At 33.9% G+C, this 19,143-nt stretch overlaps 1 protein-coding gene across 3 annotated transcripts; it reads left to right on the forward strand.

Annotated features, from left to right (window-relative positions):
* Positions 1-5,365: 5,365 nt before the first annotated feature.
* On the forward strand, positions 5,366-18,365 carry LOC128243557 (centromere protein L-like). 3 transcript variants are annotated; one of them, XM_052961400.1, is made up of 12 exons: positions 5,366-5,419; positions 8,916-9,075; positions 9,479-9,685; positions 10,001-10,113; positions 11,705-11,789; positions 12,687-12,734; positions 13,686-13,843; positions 14,537-14,624; positions 15,607-15,712; positions 16,417-16,519; positions 16,804-16,866; positions 17,447-18,364. In XM_052961400.1, the coding sequence occupies exons 2-12, from the start codon at positions 8,946-8,948 to the stop codon at positions 17,528-17,530; spliced, it is 1,185 nt and encodes a 394-aa protein (XP_052817360.1). In that variant the 5' UTR covers positions 5,366-5,419; positions 8,916-8,945; the 3' UTR covers positions 17,531-18,364. The 3 variants fall into 3 exon arrangements, with proteins under 3 accessions (XP_052817360.1, XP_052817362.1, XP_052817359.1); XM_052961402.1 differs by lacking the exon at positions 5,366-5,419 and adding an exon at positions 5,574-5,653 and having other exon boundaries at positions 17,447-18,365; XM_052961399.1 differs by lacking the exon at positions 5,366-5,419 and adding an exon at positions 7,887-8,044 and having other exon boundaries at positions 17,447-18,365.
* The last annotated feature ends 778 nt before the right edge of the window (positions 18,366-19,143 follow it).

Consider the following 19,143-nt stretch of genomic DNA (forward strand, 5'->3'; position numbering starts at 1 on the left):
GTATTGCATTGGTTTGAAAGATGCACTCTTACTCCCAAACAAGATTCACCACAAAATACAATATAATTATACAATACAATTATTTGAATATACCAAAACGGATGAATACATGTCAAAAACACTGGTTCTTATGAATGTTACCGAGTTTAAAAGGAAAAAGGGTGCAGCAAACACAGTATCTCAACCTTATGCGACGAAAGAAGATCACAGTTAACCTTTAGCACTCACCAATCATTTAATATTTTGCGTTTTCAGCTATTAAATACACAGTTACAATCTTGTTTTCGGTAAATAATATTTTTCATAAACGCATTATTCAATAAGAAGTTTAAGATGCATCACTCGAAGTTCATGTTTGTTATACATGTGTATGTGTTGATATTTAATAAGTGTGTCACTTTAAACGGAAATCAAAAACAACACCAGCAACAACAGAATCAAAGGACTGACAGTCGTTACATGGCGCAAAACATTTAGAAAGGAAAGATTATTGGTAAGATTAAGCTTGACTTGGATAAAAAGTACTTATGGTAAAATATTAGCAACGTTTAGCCAGCCTACTAATTATAAATTATTTCCCTCAGCAAACGGCAATACAACTTCATTCCCCTAGAATACCATATACAATATGATAAATTACAGTTTAATAGATAACTCAACACTGTGACTTTAAGTTTAATAATTCATTATCAGTCGCTCTTTTTACAGTAAGTTGTGGTCTTCAAAAATGATATGTGGGCAAATATTAACATTTGCTGAAGGGTTCGGGCTTTTGGTGGCTTAGTTTTAACACTCTTAATGATTTGCCACACTTTATTTTGTCATACAAAAAAGTGCACATTACAAAAACATGAGTGAGTACCTTCAACCACCACCGAATGTTACTGTGTTTAACATGCCTAACCAATTTCCAAAAAAATAGTTTTGGATTTGAAGAACCTCGTTGAATATTCATCTAATTAAAATCAAAATATGTATTTTTTGTGTATAAACGTTTTAATTGTTGTTAATCAAGTTAAAACATTGTCCAACAATAATGTCAATAAGAACACATTTTTTTCATTGTACATGTAAATAATTGGTATCATTATTTGAATCGAAATCTGAAATTATTAATTTTTGTTTACCGACAACAAATGATTCAACTTGATTTTAAATTTTTTACTGCCCTTTTCTTTCAAAATGATCAATTTCTACAACAATAATACAGAGTATACAAAAAATCGAATGGGTTAGTTACAAATTCTTACAACATTAGTAACGTCTTACCCATGATTCAACGTGGTGTAACTGCATTATTATGAATTTCAATAAATGTACATGTAAATGTAATCATACAGCAAAAGTAAAGAGATAAAAACAAAACAAAAAACAACAGCATATCATGAACCTACCAACCATTATAGGTCCGTGAACATATAAGCAGAAAACAAACGGAATTTGTTTTTATTTGAATCCTATCAAAATTAAAGAGGGAAAATGAATGAGGGCACTCCCACGTGGCAAGGCTTGGTGTGTGTATGGATATTGTGTGTTTCTGAAAAAGAAAAAAAAGAAGCAATTATGCCCACAACAGAACGCCCTCAAAGAATTACATTAAAATTAAACACGTTATTTGCATTTTTAAATTAGAATAAAATAACGGAACTATTATAGTTGAATCATGTCATCCGAAATTGGATTTCACTTCTATTTTCGTATATTATTATACATGAATATAGTGAGACGGATGGAAAACAGTTGTTGTTTGTAAAGTCCATTGCAAGTGAAAAAAGATTTACATTGGTGGGATAATTTTTTACCAATTTATGATGGAATTTCAATGATGTCAGGAGTGCCTTGGTCAGGGGCTGTTGAAGAGTTTAATTCAGATAGTTGTATGGCTGGTTGTTGAGTTTTTCGGAAAGGTAGTTATTTTCATTCTAAATTTCCAGAATTTATTGTGATAAAAAAATGCAAATTGGAGCTGTAGAAATGCTATCATTAAAGGTTTGTTTTAAAAGTTGTATGTGATAATCAGGCAATTTGTATTGCATTAAACTTAGGGAATGCTAGATGTCCTTTCTTACAGGACTGTTTAAGTGAAAATTGTTTTATTGCTTCGGTAAATGAGTTTGAGATTCAGGAGAACATCTGTCTTCGAGTGACAATAGGATTGCTGACATTCTCTCCAGATGGGATTAGTCAATAGACAATGTAGTCAAATTTGCAAAGTTCACTAAGGACTTGGAGCTACTACTGAGGTATGATGTTTCAGATAAAGACTTTAGTTTTTGGAATCATTGGTAGATATTCTGATTCTTCACATTATTTTTTAAAAGTGATGTGTGGTTCTCATGTGTCATATTTAGTGTATGTATTTTATTACAGAGCTTGAATGGAAGCAGCTGCGAAGGGATTTGACCAGCTATAATAAAAAGGCTTACGCAGCAGGCATTAGAAGTAATTTAAGGATTCAGTGTCAGTCTTTTTTAACGTTCTGTATTTATTATGGTTTTTCATTTTACCAGTTTCTACAGAAACATTACAATTATACTCTCAATTTTTTTGTGTCGCACTTTTAATAAGTCAGTTGAATCCATAAGAAATTGCATACGTGGTGTTAAAACCATGCATCTTTTGTTAGGTGCTAACATAGATCATATTGATAATTTTCTTTTGAATTTGTCCTTAAAAGGTTTAACTATATAGAGATAAATTACATTTGGTTAAGAGAGGGGAGCCTATGACTCCTGAAATTCTTTAAAAATTGTTTTATGTGATTAATGTGTCGGAAGCCAGGTGATGTAGTTGTTTGGTATTTATTTTTATTTGCCTTTTTCGAATGGTAAGGAAATCAAATTTAGTTCCTATTTATAATAAAGATTTAAAAGATCCTAAGTTTCCATTATAAAAAGATGTGGTGGTTACAGATTATGGCTTGTTAGTTCACTTTAGATGGACCAAGACCATACAGACAAGAGAGCGTGTTTTGATGGTTTCTATAAAAGCAATGAATATTTCTTGTTTGTGTCCAATTAAAGCTTACTCTAATAGGATTGATGTAATTAGGAGAAAGCCCGATAAGCCTTTGTTTTTGTTGCTGTCTGGGAAACCAGTATTTTAACGTCAATTTTAAGTGTATTTAAAACAAGATTAAGTTAGTTGGTTTGAATGCGGAAAACTTTTCGTCTCATTCATTTAGACGAGGTATGGCTACTTATGCTTTTCATTTAGGACTGACGGCCGATGTTATTCAACTAATGGGGGATTGGCGGTCAGATGCATGCAAGTCATATCTTCATTATTCATTGTATGATTAAGTAAGAATAGGAAAATTTAAATCTCAAAAACTGGAAGATCCGGAAGTTAGTGAGTATTAGGGTGATTTCTGAATGGCTTTTATCCTTTGTGTCCTAACGGAAAGGGGGCTTTGTTTTCAGTGGGATGGTTACACTCACTGGACAAGATATGGTATTCAAATGCCTTCGGGGATTTTTTTGTATTTGGTCAGTAAATTTGAGATAGGTTTAAATTCTTGTTTTTCTGTTTTACATTGATAATTGTGGGATTATGATTTGATTGAATTGGTAAAAATGTGCTGCTTTTATATGTTTATATGTAAATGTTTATACTGCAACAATAATTATTTAATTTATATCATTATATAGATCATATGTTCTAGTATGTGTTTTTCAGAAGTGCATAGAGGCATAATTGTTGGAGATTCCATTATCAAACATTTGTCACCGATTGAGGAAGTAGACGTATATCCATTTCCGGGGACAATTATTTCAAGGCTGGCACGACAAATCGCTGGAATTAGTTTGCTATAATTTAGCTTTATTTTGATTCATGTCAGCACGGACTATATACCATGGTTTATAGGTCCGTGGTGTCAGGTACCAATAATGTGGCGAATGGCGAGAACATTCCATTTATGTGCAGAGCCTTTGCCGATCTAATAAGGGGAATTAGATCACGTTATCCATATATTCGTGTCATAGTGTCGTCAGTGCTCCTTCGACCGGTTGATGATGCTAAGCCTAAAAACGCTATTCATGGCTTAAATTCATACTTAGAAAAGGTCATGGCTAAAGACTTTGTTTACATGTAGTCACTTCCGATAGTAATTAATATTGTATGAATTCTGATTGGTTGCCTCATCTGGTGATAGTTCTGTAGCAAATATTTCCGCGCTAAAATTTTCAACCGATCTTTGTTAATTCGTGCCTGACAGTTGCCTTTTAAAATAAGTAGTAAGAAAAAACACCCTCCCAATCCTAGTTTTATTTTGCAATGTACTGTGTTTGAATTATCTTGTTAAAGCTACATAACTGCTGTTTAACTTCATATGCATGTGTTGCGCTATGCTTACTGACGTTTTGCATTTTTTGGATAAGTTAATATTTACCGTGGATTATAATTAGACATCATGTTACATGTAGTAGTTAAAGTTGTATTAGCTGTTACACTGTTTTTAATTCCTATGGACATATTTGTTATCTGTGGATTGCGGATTTATATGTTTCTGGTTATTTGTTGAAAAAATGTTTAAGTTACATTCATTTTATGGCACGACAAGTGAACAATACATATTGACTATCATTTTGTGTTGTTGATTCTTTTTCCTTTAATTAAGAGAGTTTGCGCACTTATGTTACATAGATGAGCTGAAAATAATTATACCCACAACAGAACACCCTCAAAGAATTAAATTAAAATTAAACACGTTATTTGCAATTTATAAAGTAGAAAAATAACGGAACTATTATAGTAGAAATATGTCATCCGAAATTTGATTTCACTTCTATATTCGTTCATTAGTATTTTTATACTTTCTATAACTTTATTTTTTTTTATCAATTTGAAATTTGAAATATATACCCCTTGTGAAGTAATTACCAGTATTTACATATAAACAATGAAAAATCAATACAAAAATGAGTTATTAGTTGGTTCCTGTTCTCCAAAGTTGGATTTCACTTCGACGTTCGTATATATTCAAAGATTCCATAAATTCGGTCACTTTTTTATCAAATTCATTCAAATTTGAAATATAAACGCATAATGAAGCACATTTCAATAAAAATGTTTAAAATAAATTAGTTCTAAGTGGATTTCACTTCTCCTAAATTTGATTTCACTACAGTACGATTTCCGTACTTTTTTCAAAAAGTTTCCATAAATTGTTCACTTTTTTATCAAATTCATTAAGATTTGAAATATAGACCGTTCATGAAGCATAGTTCAATAGTAAAGAAAAATAGATTTTTAAAAATAAAAGAGTTGCGAGTGGATTTCCCTTTTTAATTGGATTTCTGGCGAAATCCACTGGACTTCTGCAGTTGTGTCGCCACATACCGTAGTAAATTGGCCGTTTTGACTATTTTCACGACTGCGCGAAATGTAAACATAAACTTAAAAATGAACTTCTAACGTAAGTATATCAGCATGTTATTCATTGCTAAGAAAAATTGTAATCCAGAAAATTGAATATAATTTAATAAGTTTAACGTTCGTTTTAGATAAGATTGGTCGCATGTATACAATGATCTTTTAACAGGTTTTATTCGTACCCTTTTCATTCGTTCCATCGGTTGTGATGTGTAAAGTAACTTGATTTGGACATTAAAACAAGTTGGCGAGTAATTTTAATGTTAGGGTCTCAGATGTAAGTATACTACCGATGATCCCTGGGGTTGTTCCAACCATGGCTACCACAAACAGAAAGTCCTGGGTGGAGAATGGCAAGCTTATGTACCGTGACATTGATTTTTTTACGACTTTTGATATGGCAAATCCTTCACATGTTTTGTACCAAAAGTGGGTAGTTATTCTGATCAGGATTCCAGGCTAAAGCATATTGCGTCTATAAAAACAACAAATATAACCAGATAATTTTATTTTATATTAGTTCTGACACAAACAAATAAAAATCTAACAAATTATTATGAGTATGATGTGTTTTTATCACTTCATACTGTCTCTGATATATATACATGAAGGGCAACTGCAAGGCTGTGTTAACAGTTTTACAACAATCGGAACACCTCAGAGATGGCCGAGTTGTTATGATTGTTTTTATGAGGTCTATCTCGAAGCTTGCCGGCGAGGGCTGAGTTGTTGCGATTGGTATACTTGTTGTCCGTGTCAGTCAAGTTTCGTTTTAGTGGATAGGTAAATCCTGTGTTTTAATGCATTTAAGGCTTGTTTTGTGCAAAATGTATTTGCACTTACATGGTTAAATATGAATATAAAGTTTATATTCATATTTACATGGGTGAAAGTTTTCCGTATTAATACGGAATTCCGTATTTTCGGTTTTCTCAGGGCATACATGTGATAATTTCTTGGGTCGATTCCGGGACACCCATCGTAATGTCAACGCACACTAGGGGGGTCCGGGGGGGGCATGCCCCCCCCGGATTTTTTTTTAAATGGGGAACGTCTGTGGTGCATTCTATAGCATATCTGGGGCTATTTTAGTCGTTTTTAACGTCGGGAAAATGTACCTATTTTGACTGCCAAGACGTATTTTTTACTTGACATGGTTGTTTTTTTCTGCATTTTCTTGAAAAAATAAAACCACCAGATATTTTCCCAGGCTTTAAATGAAGTGCTAACCAGGAGGATATGCAGTCTACTTTCGGTTTCATCAAAACAGGAAATAAACAACTATACGGGCACCTGTTTTCCCGCGCTTTTGAGAACATGCGTTACAAAATATTTATTTTTTCATCACATTTAAAACGTTTGCAATTTATGACACACAATATTTTTCAGACGATAAAGAAGATTTTCCAGTCGATGAGCTTTTTTCCGTTTGGAGATGCATATAATTTTGATAGAGACGTGTCAACAATCGGCTGTATAAAGCGATCCATGACTTACCATGGTCACGTGATTAAAGCACTCTATATAACCACCTGTAAACCCCATATCGTCAGTTTTATTTCGGCGTAAAAATACACACGATAGTTCGGAAAAAAGGTCAAAACACTAAAATTCCTTATGGACGCATAAGTTGTTAAAAGTATGACGACGTATCGACTTTGAAATTTGAAAGGAATATGGGATGTTTTCCGTGTTTTAATTTTGTTTTTTTACTCATTTTGTCACTTTCTTTGAACTTACCTTCATGCTCGTTTGTTGGTAAAATGTGTGAAAAATATCAATTCATCAATTAAAAGCTATCATTCATAAGACCAAACAAATCCATATGAAAACAATGAATTTGTATACAAGAACCCTCCCCCACTCGTTAAGCACAACAATAGGCCGATAGATCAATTATCGGGTGATTGACGATGACCTCGACGACACACGTACCGTAACGGATTAGTGTCAACATGTCCTGTGTTTTACGACCAGTGTCCCGGACAGGCAAAATAGCTGACTTACATTGGTAAAATTAAGATAATCGATTCCGAGATTATTATTTTTTTCGTTTTTTTTTATGACTTTCCGGGACAAACATGCACCCTCCGTGACTCCGTGACAGAGATACGATTTCCGGGACAATCCCGGACGTCCGGGACGTTATCACATGTATGCCTTTTTTTTAAATCGTGTAAATCCGGGGGGGAGGGTACCCCCAAACCCCATCATCAACATCGCGATCTACTCAAAATCGTAGGTAGATAAAACAAAGTTAAATTTTCTGGTTTCCCAATTTCGTTCTATAAATAGCGTTGCCATAAGCGGTAAATTCTGTCGGCGATATCAGCCGAACGTTTCCATAAATAGTCGTTTTTTTTCCTAAAAAAGCACCGTCATTCCAATGATCTCCGAATAACCTCGGCAGTTTCCGCGCCAACAAAAACTTCGATGGCGGAATAAGCCGTTTTTTGCCGAATATTTAAGATCAGTATCATTTACGACTTACCGCAAATTAGAGGCAAAAATAAACAATGAAATAAATCAAAATACTGCTGTCAAAATTGAACATGAAGTTTGTAGCCCCAGGGTATAATACTAAAGAGCTTGAACAGCCTGCGAAAAACAAATGGAGGTGGCAAAGGCTGTCAAAAGTCGATTCGAAGGGTGTGAAATGGTCTGATTGGTAACTTGATAAAAATACAAAACACTATTAAATATAAATCTTTAATTGTATTCTGTTTTTCATTTTTTAACTTTTATTGAATGAGTTACAGAGTTAAATGAATTCTTGATTAATGAGCAAGAATTCAAGTATTGAGGGATGTTTCTGTCAGGGGCCTTATGTACATGTATTTTGACAAAAGCTGCCAGAAATATAAATATACAACATATATTTGATTGATTAAAAGACAGGAAAGGCTTTGAAATGTGTTTTAAAATGCTTAATTCCTGGAGCTTCCTGGAGCCTCCGGCCCCCTGAACCCCTGGCCAGGGCTTTGCCCTGGACCCACCAGGGGTCCTGGCCCCCGCTTAATTTTTCAGTATTTTGAAAATTTGCAACTTTCACCCATGTATTTATATAAACCTTAATTATCTATTAGAAACATAAAATACTTCTCTAAATACAATTTCAGTATTTTTTAAAAAACAAACTGTTTTTGCACAACTGTTTAGACGTTAGGGATAAGAAGAATCCTGTAATACACGTCTATTATTTTAGACTAGTATGAAGCTGTGAAAACTGAAATACTTGAGACAATTTTATCAGTATATGCTCCAAAAAAACTTGTATGACTTACAGTCTTATCGGAGCACTCAAGAAATGCCGGAGTGCGAATATAAATAAACTCAAAATCACCCAATATCTTCCTCTACTTTAAATGATTTAGATCCAAAGATAAAAAATTAAGTTATATAACTCCAGTAACTTTCGCATTATTTGAACAGTTATTCACTTACCCTCTAAATTCAAGTGAACGTCTCAAAAAACTCCTTAAAAAAGTACTGAGATGTTTTCACCTGCTGGTCAGTTGCTGCTATCTTGTATCATTCAGGTTTGAACATGGAGACTCCAGAACATAACGATGACTGAAACACCCATTAACAGAGGGGCTCCTGATTTGGTGCTTTCTACTCGGCGAGAAAGCATTCTTCGCACTTCAAGATTTGGAACACCATACAGGACCCCAAATGTCAGGAGATTTGGACCAACAGGTAAATATTACCATTATGTTATAAAAGAGACTGAAAGTGGAGTGCTTTGTGGAATTTTAACTCTGAAAAATGAATGGAAGACAAGTGTCTTTTTGACACTTGAGAAAATTGATAGGATTTAGCAGACCATTTGATGTAAACTTTCACTATGGGGAAATACATTCCAGGAGCAATATAAGATTTTGGGGAGTTTTTTTAAAGGTAAACAAAATTGACATGAAAGACATTCATTTAGGTTAACATTAAATTTTGCAGTCTGATATTTGTTATATAATATAGATGTATAAAAATCATTGTTGGTAAATTGTTGGAATTCATCGCTCAATACCCTGTTTCATTATTCAATCATTTCATTTTTTATATTTATTTTTTTAACACGACTTATTTCAAATTTTCATGTAAGGAGCCACGTGGAGGACCTCAGCTGCACACAGTAAAACTACTCAGCTCTCTGCTCGACGAACAAGTACGCCTCTGAATACCAGAACAAAGGGACAGCGAGATTCAGCCTTAACCAGTACACCTTTAAATCCTAGAGCAAAGCGTTCTGAAGATGAAACCTTTTCGCAGATCACATCACGCACAGAGATAGAGGAGAATAATATTAAACGTAAAATCCTGCTGTTTAAAGAATGAAGAATTCAGTATGATTATGAGAAGTTCTTGCCGTAAATAATGGAATACAAAATTGTTTTTGAATACTTAAGCATAAATTAAAGAGAAATTGATGTCATTATTTTTGCAGTCATCAAAATCAGACTTGAATCAATGAGCTCAAATTCTTACATTAATTCTTGGCATTTCTGGTTTTGCAATCATAACAAGTCAACTTTTGTTAGGGGAAATATATTAACAGTGACAGGCTCATTGGCTTATGGCCTTATATTAATTGTGTCAACTGACTTTGATCGTTTTTCTTTTACAGAGTTGATGGGCAAACTGTGGCAAGTGTTTCGACTTACACCCCTGTACAATTTCAAGACAGCAGCATCAGATCTCTCTCACTTCTCAAGAACACTCTCTTCTCACATATCTGCTGTGAGTTTGCAACTCTTGTTTGAACTATAATCTTTAAATTGCAAACTGAATACCTTAAGATTTTGAAGGGTGGATACAGTCATGTAGGTATGTTGTTGTTTTTTATGTGTTTTTTTAACTACCATACCCCATAAAGCTGCACACTCACAAATGGACAGTTTTGACATTTTTTGTCTGATTCCACTGAATTAAACATCAATGCCTTCAATTCAGTTATATAAGCTAGCTTGTCATAGAACAGTGTGTGTATACCACATGATAAATTACGTCATATATGCTACATTACGTCAGAAGGCAACATTTTGCTTAAAATAAAGACTGGACATGATAACTTTTCTTTTACTACACCATTTTAAATAAAACAAAGGGCAGTCTATGCCGCTTAAATAGCCCCGCCTTCGTTTTATTACCGAAGTTTGATAAGGTGATTAGTTTCATCAAACACCCCGACAAACCTGTTTCCAAAATAATGTTTTGACAGTGCTCCGTCAGACGGCCGTATTGTGAAAAGGTTTGTCGAAGTGTTTTAAGAAACTAAACTCTCAATCAAACTCTGGTAAAAGACCAGAGGTAGTGCTCCGTAAGCGGCGTAGACTGTGCTATGTTTCATTTAAAATGGTGAAGAAATAGTTATTAAAGTTATCTTTGTTTAAAGTCTTATTGGAAGCAAAATATTGCCTTCCGCCGTAGCATTTATGACGCAATTTTTCACGTGGTATACACACACTGTAGAACAGATCTAAATTGTTTGTAAAACTGCCATCAAAATTAAAAAAATTAACACTATTATGAAAACCTGTGATCTGATCTTTAATCAGCAGTCTTATATAACTGGGTCCCAGATGTTTGCACAACAATTGCCTCATTCCAAGCCAAAAATAAAGAAGTTGTTAAAATGGTCAATCTGTGAGAGTGCAGCTTTAATTCCATTATGAAAAATGAAATAAAGCCCTTATACATGTGCGTGCAGATGAGGTAATATAAAACAGATACTTCACTAAATAATTCCTTTAATTTTATTTAAGTGCAAAAAAAAGACTATGCCACTGTGTATTACCGGTACAATTTCCGAATGGAATAATACCGGTAGTATAAAAATAAACTTACAATAATTGTAAGTTAATTTTTATCTAAAAAGTTATATGCTGGCCCAAATTATTTGAAAAATCTTGAGCTTAACGAGCTTAAATATCTAGTTTCATTTTGGAAAATTACTTACTTCACATAGATTTTACAAAAAAAAACGTTAATCATGATTATCATTCGATTAGATAATTTCCTTTAAAAGTCTCAATAGAGTAATACTACACTAATTATACTGGAACAAAAATAACTTTTTTATACCTTGTTCCTGTTGTAATTGACTAAAAAGATTGTTCGAGGAATTAGGGCCTGGGGCTGTAATCAATTACCATCTCAGATCTAACTTAGGTTTGAGAGTAGAGTCTGAGCGGTTTAATTGGACTGTATAAATAGATGGCCAATAGACTGAATGGAATCACTCAGGCATATCTAAGGATAAGAATGATATTGAATATTGCACCTGGACTTTTCAATGTCGGTTGGTGCTCAATGCCCTTATTTTCTTCAGGAAACAAAGAAAGGTGTGTATATTGATGTCAGTGAGCCGGGAGATGCAAAAATAGGGCTGTTTTCTGGACTCGATACAGGAATCGGTAAGGATAAACTTGCCTTGTTTTATTTTTAGCTTGCCTGTTACTTTAGAAAAAAATCAAGGTTTTTATCATTTTTGTTACCATCATTGTGCAAACATTTGGCTATACATAACTCAAAACACATTCAAGATATTCAGCTGAAACTTGGCTCTCCTGTTGCCAGACACACAATATAGGGTTTTAGCTAGGATTTAAAAAGGACAGGTGCTGCAGAAAAGGGACAGGATGCTTAGGGTAGAAAGGGCACATTAAATCAGGCTATGAAGAAGTTGAACATTTTGAATTTGGCAAGAAATGTTAAAAGATGTGTTTAATTGAAGTAATATAGGTTTCAACAGCCAGATATGTAAAGTGTGTATGTATTCATAATCTTATAAGTTTTGAACCATACAAAATATTTGACAGTCTTGAGCATTTAATTCTATGAAGGCAGAAGGGTGCCCATGCTGGTCTCTATATAAGGACAGAAGGGTGCCCATGCTGGTCTCTATAAGGACAGAAGGATGTTACTGAAAAAGGACAGGGTGCAGCACCCTTCTATAACCCTTCAGCTAAATCCCTACAACATGTAAAGCAAGCCATGTAATTCTTGCTCCAATAATTGTCAAGTTATGAGCCTTGTATGAATGAGACTCATAAATATACCAGTGTGTGTGTCTGCCTGCAGCTCTCTGTGACTCCCTTGTATAATTCAAACTTTGAATTTAAAAGTGTTTTTTTTAAATTAGGGACTGACTGTTTCTAAATTGCTTGGGTTAAAATTATTATGGTTTTTGCCTTAAATTCATACAAATTGGATCTCAAAATAATGTTTGAAAAAACCAAGAGCGAATTTATACATAACAGCCTGTCAAATTAGAATCAAGCCTTTATTTTATCTCAATATTTTATTTACAGATGACTCCAAAGCATTATTGATACAAATTAAAGGGAAGAAAAGATACAGTAAGTGACCTTCACATTTTGTATGTTAAATATTCAATAATACACACAGTTGTCCATAACAACTTCAAAGGTAAAACTAAAGTCTATGGTTGAAATAAGCTCAAGTCCACCAGCCCTGCCCTGGTTAGCTCAATCGGTAGAGCATTGGACTCTGAATCGGACAACCCGGGTTCGATTCCCGGGCGGACCAGGTCACTTCTGTTGTGATTGGTTATGAAATCCTTAGAACTATGACCATTCACACTGTACCACTGCCCCTGGCATGTACAGAAGTTGTCAGTTCCTTGCAGAGGTGAAGGCACTTAGTACTGGTTAACCGCCACATAGTCTGCCCAGGATAGGTGTGCAGTGGTTGAACTGTCACTCCGGGACTCTTCAATGTGCTCATGCCGGGACCTGGAGTATAAACTACTAACACCACCAGCCCTGCCCTAATGAAAGTGCTTTTCGTGCTTGCTCAATTTCTGGATTTTATATAAAAGGGCTTGTTGACATATTATCTTTTATGTAAAATTTGGCAGTGTTGTTTCAAAACTCTAATTTGGATGACTGACTACATGTTACATGTACATACTTGTTAATAATAGTCATGTTTAATATTACTGGTATATGTTGTTTTTTTATTAAATGTATCAAAATTTTGCAATAAACATTAAAGTTACTTATGAATAACAGGCTCCATGTATTGCTCAACTCTACACTATCCTGTATAACAACTGCATGGAAGGGCATTATCTTTGTGTAAAACGCTCATTGAGTGGGTTCGGCATGTAGTTAATTGGCATCTACATGTAGTACTAGAAAGAACAAAATATGTTAATTGTATTAAAAATCTTGCTCTCACAAGTGTCATGAAAAATAACTTCAAGCTACATTAAAAAAAGATCTTAAAGCATTGAAAATTTATTGAACACTACCTGATGTATAATTATTTGACTTTATCCTCTTCAGAAACTGAAGAGAAGGTCCTGTGTGAAGCAGTTTTGTTCAGCACGGACCTGGAATATAACCCACTAAAGCAGGAGCAGCAGTCAGAGTTTACATACTTCTCTACAGCCTTGATACATGGGCCTGTTGTGTTGTCAGAAACTTTGCAGAACTGGCTAGAGGTTTGTTTGGCTTTCTGACATCTTAAATTATTGAACAAAATTACACTTTTTGAAAGAAAAAGCCTGAATTGCTGTTAAACAAAAGTTTGGCCGTTCAGCTTATTTTCCTCTTGATAAAGGCCAAACATCAAGTTTAAAGTCGATTGGTTAAAAGAGCCATCAGGATAATCTACTGCTAATGATAAATTGAGTGAACATTTCAAAGCATTACTATTGCATATATCTATTAAACACTTTAATGCCTAGTGTCAGATGTCAGTATCTTCTTTTTTGCATTACATAATTGTTATTTATCAAATGCTCTCCAGTGGTTTATTGAGATTTATCAGTTTTGAAATTTTAGCCCACTCTCAATTCCAAATTAAACATCAGAGTGCACAGAGCTGGGACACAAATTTAACCACATTTCCGAATTCATGTTACATTCGCATACAAGTTTGTGTGCTTTTCTGAAAAACTATAATACGGTAGTAAGTTATTTAAGCTTGATTGTAAAGACAGCTTAGAATACTGATATGGGTCACCCTCAAGTCATTTCCATGGGGAGAAACACATAAATGTACTAATGTACATTTTGGGGCAGCCTTGTGATATAACCCCCAGGGGGTGACTGAACCCATAAATTCTTGGGTGGGAGGCTGACACATACCACTACACCACTCTCACTCTGTTATGTTTTCCAAAATATTTCAGGTGCAGTTTGATTGTAAAGTGATGAAACAGAAGTTTTCTTCACATGAGCTGGCTTTCATGGCTGCCATGTTCACAGGCTACGAAGAAAGTATGAAAGTTTGTCAATTTTTTTATAAATTCAAGATCAGATTTAGCTGAAATTTTGTAACATTCAGAACTTCTTAATTTATTACCTAGATCAATGAAGAGATGTCCAATGATTTACTCGTCAAGCCATTTTTCTTATTAAGTAAAACATACTTGTATTGCATTTCTTTTTAACATTTTTCTAAGTAATGACAAAACTTCAAACTTAAACAAGAAATTCTCAAGAGAATTCTGAATAAACATAAATTATAATACTTGTTTTATTATTAAAAAGTATCAAGAAAAAATGTACTGTTGTGTCATGTTAATACGAAATAATGGAGCATCACAAAGATACAACTTCATTTAATTGACAGCAGAATACATAATAAAGATGCCTCTACCTTGGCCATTTTTTGTTTGATTTTAGTCAGTTTCTTTCGTCCTTAAGAGGACAGCCTGAAGAGGAATTTTGATATTAAAATGAGTAAATATTTATACTTTTTATGCCCGGTATGGTCCATATATTATAATCACACTGTCTGTCTGGTTTTCCGTATCTTGGCAGTAACTTTGACATGCAGGGAAGGATTTTTAAATAACTTGGCATGTGTTTGGTACATAAAGAAAACATATCATGTGCAAGACCCACGTCCCTACCTCTTGCTTCATTACTCCCCACACTTGAGGTCAACCATCAGGGCGTCTGGTATTTGTGTATAGTTTATTTTAGCCTTTCCTGAATGTAGGCATATTTGTTATTGCATAAACCATTGAACTGGATGACACTTCTGGAGCATTCAACACATGCTGCGACAGCTCTTCTTGAGTTTAACAGTTGAGCTGAATTCTGGTTAAGATAACTGTAGAAAGACTGCCTTGTATTTGAACTTGAATGTCACCAAATACAGAAATGAGTTCTAGTATGCTCAGAAAGTAATTTAGAACATACTATATAATTTGTATTCATATCAACACTTGAGGAAAACAAATCTTTCTTCCAGCCCACAAGCCGTTGGACCTGGTGTATGGTATTCCTGCAGAGGTGAAGGGAATCTCCCAGATAGACTATTCCACCCAGGCACAAGACTGCCTTAGGCTCTGGAAACAGTGAGTTACTATTAAGCCTTAAGACTTGTTGAGGAAATGGCGAGATCACAACAAAATCTTCAATGTAAATTATACATGGTTTATTCTGATGATAATTTGAAGCTTTAATTACTCAAAAACTAAATCACCCCATATGATTTTGAAAGGGTGGACAAAACAGGTCATACTGTTTTGCTAGAGTGGCCCCCTTGCCTAAATGGTTTCAGCCCTTCAGCTGCCAGTTCAACCAGATCCCTGATATACTTGAGTAAGAACTGAAAAAAGTAAGTTCACTGCTTAGTGTAAGATATGTTTAATCAATATTTCCCCCAGGGCCTTATCAGCTGTTGGAACTGAACACGCCTACACAGGCAAAGCGGTAATCTCGACATGCCTTAATTGGTCCGACATGCTTAATCATGACACGCGACATGTCATAAAAAGTATGCAATAAATCTTTAATCTTTCTGTAGGAAGGCTGTAATCTTATTTACTTTGCATTCATTGTGTTTTCCCATTATTTTGAGTTTGATTTACTGATACTTTTTTACCTTGAACGATTATGAAATATACATCAAATTGCTACATCGATGGTTTAAATACGAAAAATAAAGGGGACATCCTTCCCTGGCCCACGTAGCTCAGTCCGACATCCCTTAAATAAGTCCTGGGGGAAACACTGTGTTTGATCAAACTTGAATAATGGTGGTCTTCTGTCTTTACAGGATAAGAAGTGAACAGGAAGATGCCTTCACTGATTTTGAAGCGAGTTTGTTTATTGCTGGACTAGAGACACACTTTTACGAGATCTTCAACATTAAACTTGAGGTAGGTAAAATTTGTTTCAAAAGTTTACAGGAAGTAAAAATGTTTTAAAAAGTGCTTAAATGATTGCACCCTTATCAAATAAAATGTAACATTACTTTATTTCACAATAAAAGATAGGATCATTTTAATACTTCCCAACTACTGTACCCTTTTTAAAATCGGTCACAGAAAAATGGAAATGCCAGCCATTCGCAATAGTTGAGTCTTCATTTTCACAATTTCATTCGCAATTGTTCATCTTCCATAACCTTGTTACATACTGACCATTTCCATGCTTTTTTCAGCGTCTGCCGTTAAAACACATGACATCATCAGTTGTATCAGTCAACACCGAGGGGAAACTTAAAGTGAGATTTACTTGGTTATATTTACATTTGCCTAGTCTTTTGTATAGATTAAACATGACTTTCATATTGTATAACAGGCAGGGAGTTATGACGTTTTTGCTGTATGAATGCTTCATGGAATTTGCTCACATGCCCTACTGCGTTCATACAGCATAAACGCAAAGAAAAAAGGGATCAATTAATTTAACTTTGAGTTCTTCTGGGAGTTCTGATAACGGTAGTGTTGGAGGCAATGGCGGCATTGTCATTTTCAATGGTGTCCTGTAAAAACTTTCACCTTTGCCATACTCAAAAAAAATATTGCAAGATATTAAAATGAAACTTGGTATACATATTGCCGTAGGCAATGCTTTTATATAGCAAGGCGTATTACTCTGGCTTTATAAATCTAGTAATGCCCTTCATTTGACTGAGAAAAAAACAAAGAAGAAACAAGTGTAGGAATTGGCTCCGTCTCGGTTAAGCAATTTTTAAAATAAAACATGTAGCATTATTCATTAATGTCATGAATACAACTTGTACATTCATGTACGAACAAGGTATTTGAAATAGTGTAATTGACGTGTTGTTATACTTTCAGCTGTTCACAAAATCTTCAGAGAATGTGTTGAAAGTTCTGCGACATCTTACAGACCTTGCACTGGACCAGTTGAAAATAGCCTGAATCCTCTTTGAAAGATGTATATTATATGATAACTGGCGTCACCATCATGAAATTTATATTGACACTATATATTTTTAATATATAACTAGTGTAATAACTGTTGATGTGAACTCATTAATGAAAAGCATTGAAGTTGTTCAAGCTTTTATAGCGACGTTTTATGTATTCAGCACTGCAAAGCATCAAATTAGTATTTATGATATAAATAGAATATCCCATTCATGGTCATTCATTACTTAATTTATTAAACTTGTTTATTACAATTGATATTCTCTTTTAGCAATTTTATTAAATTCTGTATAGAATGTCCATTTATGTGATATCCTATTTTTAATACATTGTGTGTATATTGTGGTTGTAAATTGCAACTGGTACAGAACCCTGGGTGGCTGATTCAATTTTAATTTGGTTCTGTATCGGGCAACTTTTTGCTTCGAATGAAGACTATAAACAAAGATAACTTCACTATTTCTGCACCATTTTAAATGAAACATAGTGCAGTCTATGCCGCTAACGGAGACCCGCCTTTGGTCTTTACCAGAACTTGATTGAGAGTTTAGTTTCTAAAAACACTTCGGCAAACCTTTTCACAAAACAGCCGTCTGACAGAGCAGTCAAACCACTATTTTGTAACAGGTTTGTTGAAGTGCTTGATGAAACTAATCACCTTATCAAACTCCGGTAATTAAACAAAGGCAGGACTCTCCAAGTAGCAAAGACTGCCCTTTGTTTCATTTTAAATGGTTTCGTAAAAGAAAAGTTAAATTGCCTTCCGACGTAGCATATATGACGTAATTTATCACATGGCATACACACACTGTATTATGTTTATACCATGAATATATATATATATATATATATATATATATATATATATATATATATATATATATATATATATATATATATATATGTGTGTGTGTATTGTCAACTCTTGTAAATAATAAGATATTCAGATTGATGAATGTTCAAGTATTTCTTACTGCCTGAAATAGTAATCATACTCGTATGTGTCTGTTTATACATGCATATGCTTTATAGTTTTTAAACAAGTCTGAGGATAGTAAGTATTCATTTTGAAGATGAAAAAAAAAACAAGCATGATTAAAAGTGCATTCAATTGCTGTATATCATGGAACAAAAATACAGGCTTTGTGTACACTTTCACATTATAGTACATGTACATATGTAATTCATAATTTCTACTACCGGTATGTGTTTATGAGTTTATAATGACTGTAATGTCCATAAAACTTGTATACTTGTGTTTACTTGCTTAAGCTTGAGCTGGATCAGGGTTTTGTTTCTGTATATATTATTTTTATACATTGTACAATTATTGTAAATGTAATACTTAAATTTACAACATAATACTTATGATGGTTAAAAATGTGTTCATTTGCTATTAAATAGTATTAAAACAAGCATGTTTATTTTGTTTTAGTAAATAAAAGAAAAGTTGAATGGCCAATCACTCAATTAAATCTTAATTCAGCAGGTTTGCTATTAACAGAAATATGTAAATCATTATACCAAGTTAGATCAAGATCAGAGATAAATTTGAGTTTATCATAGCAATAGTGACCTTGACATGGATTTTTTTGGAAGAATAA

The sequence above is a fragment of the Mya arenaria genome, chromosome 8 (assembly GCF_026914265.1).
Source record: "Mya arenaria isolate MELC-2E11 chromosome 8, ASM2691426v1".
NCBI classification, from domain to species: domain Eukaryota; kingdom Metazoa; phylum Mollusca; class Bivalvia; order Myida; family Myidae; genus Mya; species Mya arenaria.

Coding starts and splice junctions, on each gene's coding strand:
- LOC128243557 (XM_052961400.1), top strand. CDS start 8,946: ATGACTGAAACACCCATTAACAGAGGGGCTCCTGATTTGGTGCTTTCT. Junction 9,076..9,478: donor CAGGAGATTTGGACCAACAG/GTAAATATTACC, acceptor TTTTCATGTAAG/GAGCCACGTGGAGGACCTCA. Junction 12,735..13,685: donor TAAAGGGAAGAAAAGATACA/GTAAGTGACCTT, acceptor TATCCTCTTCAG/AAACTGAAGAGAAGGTCCTG.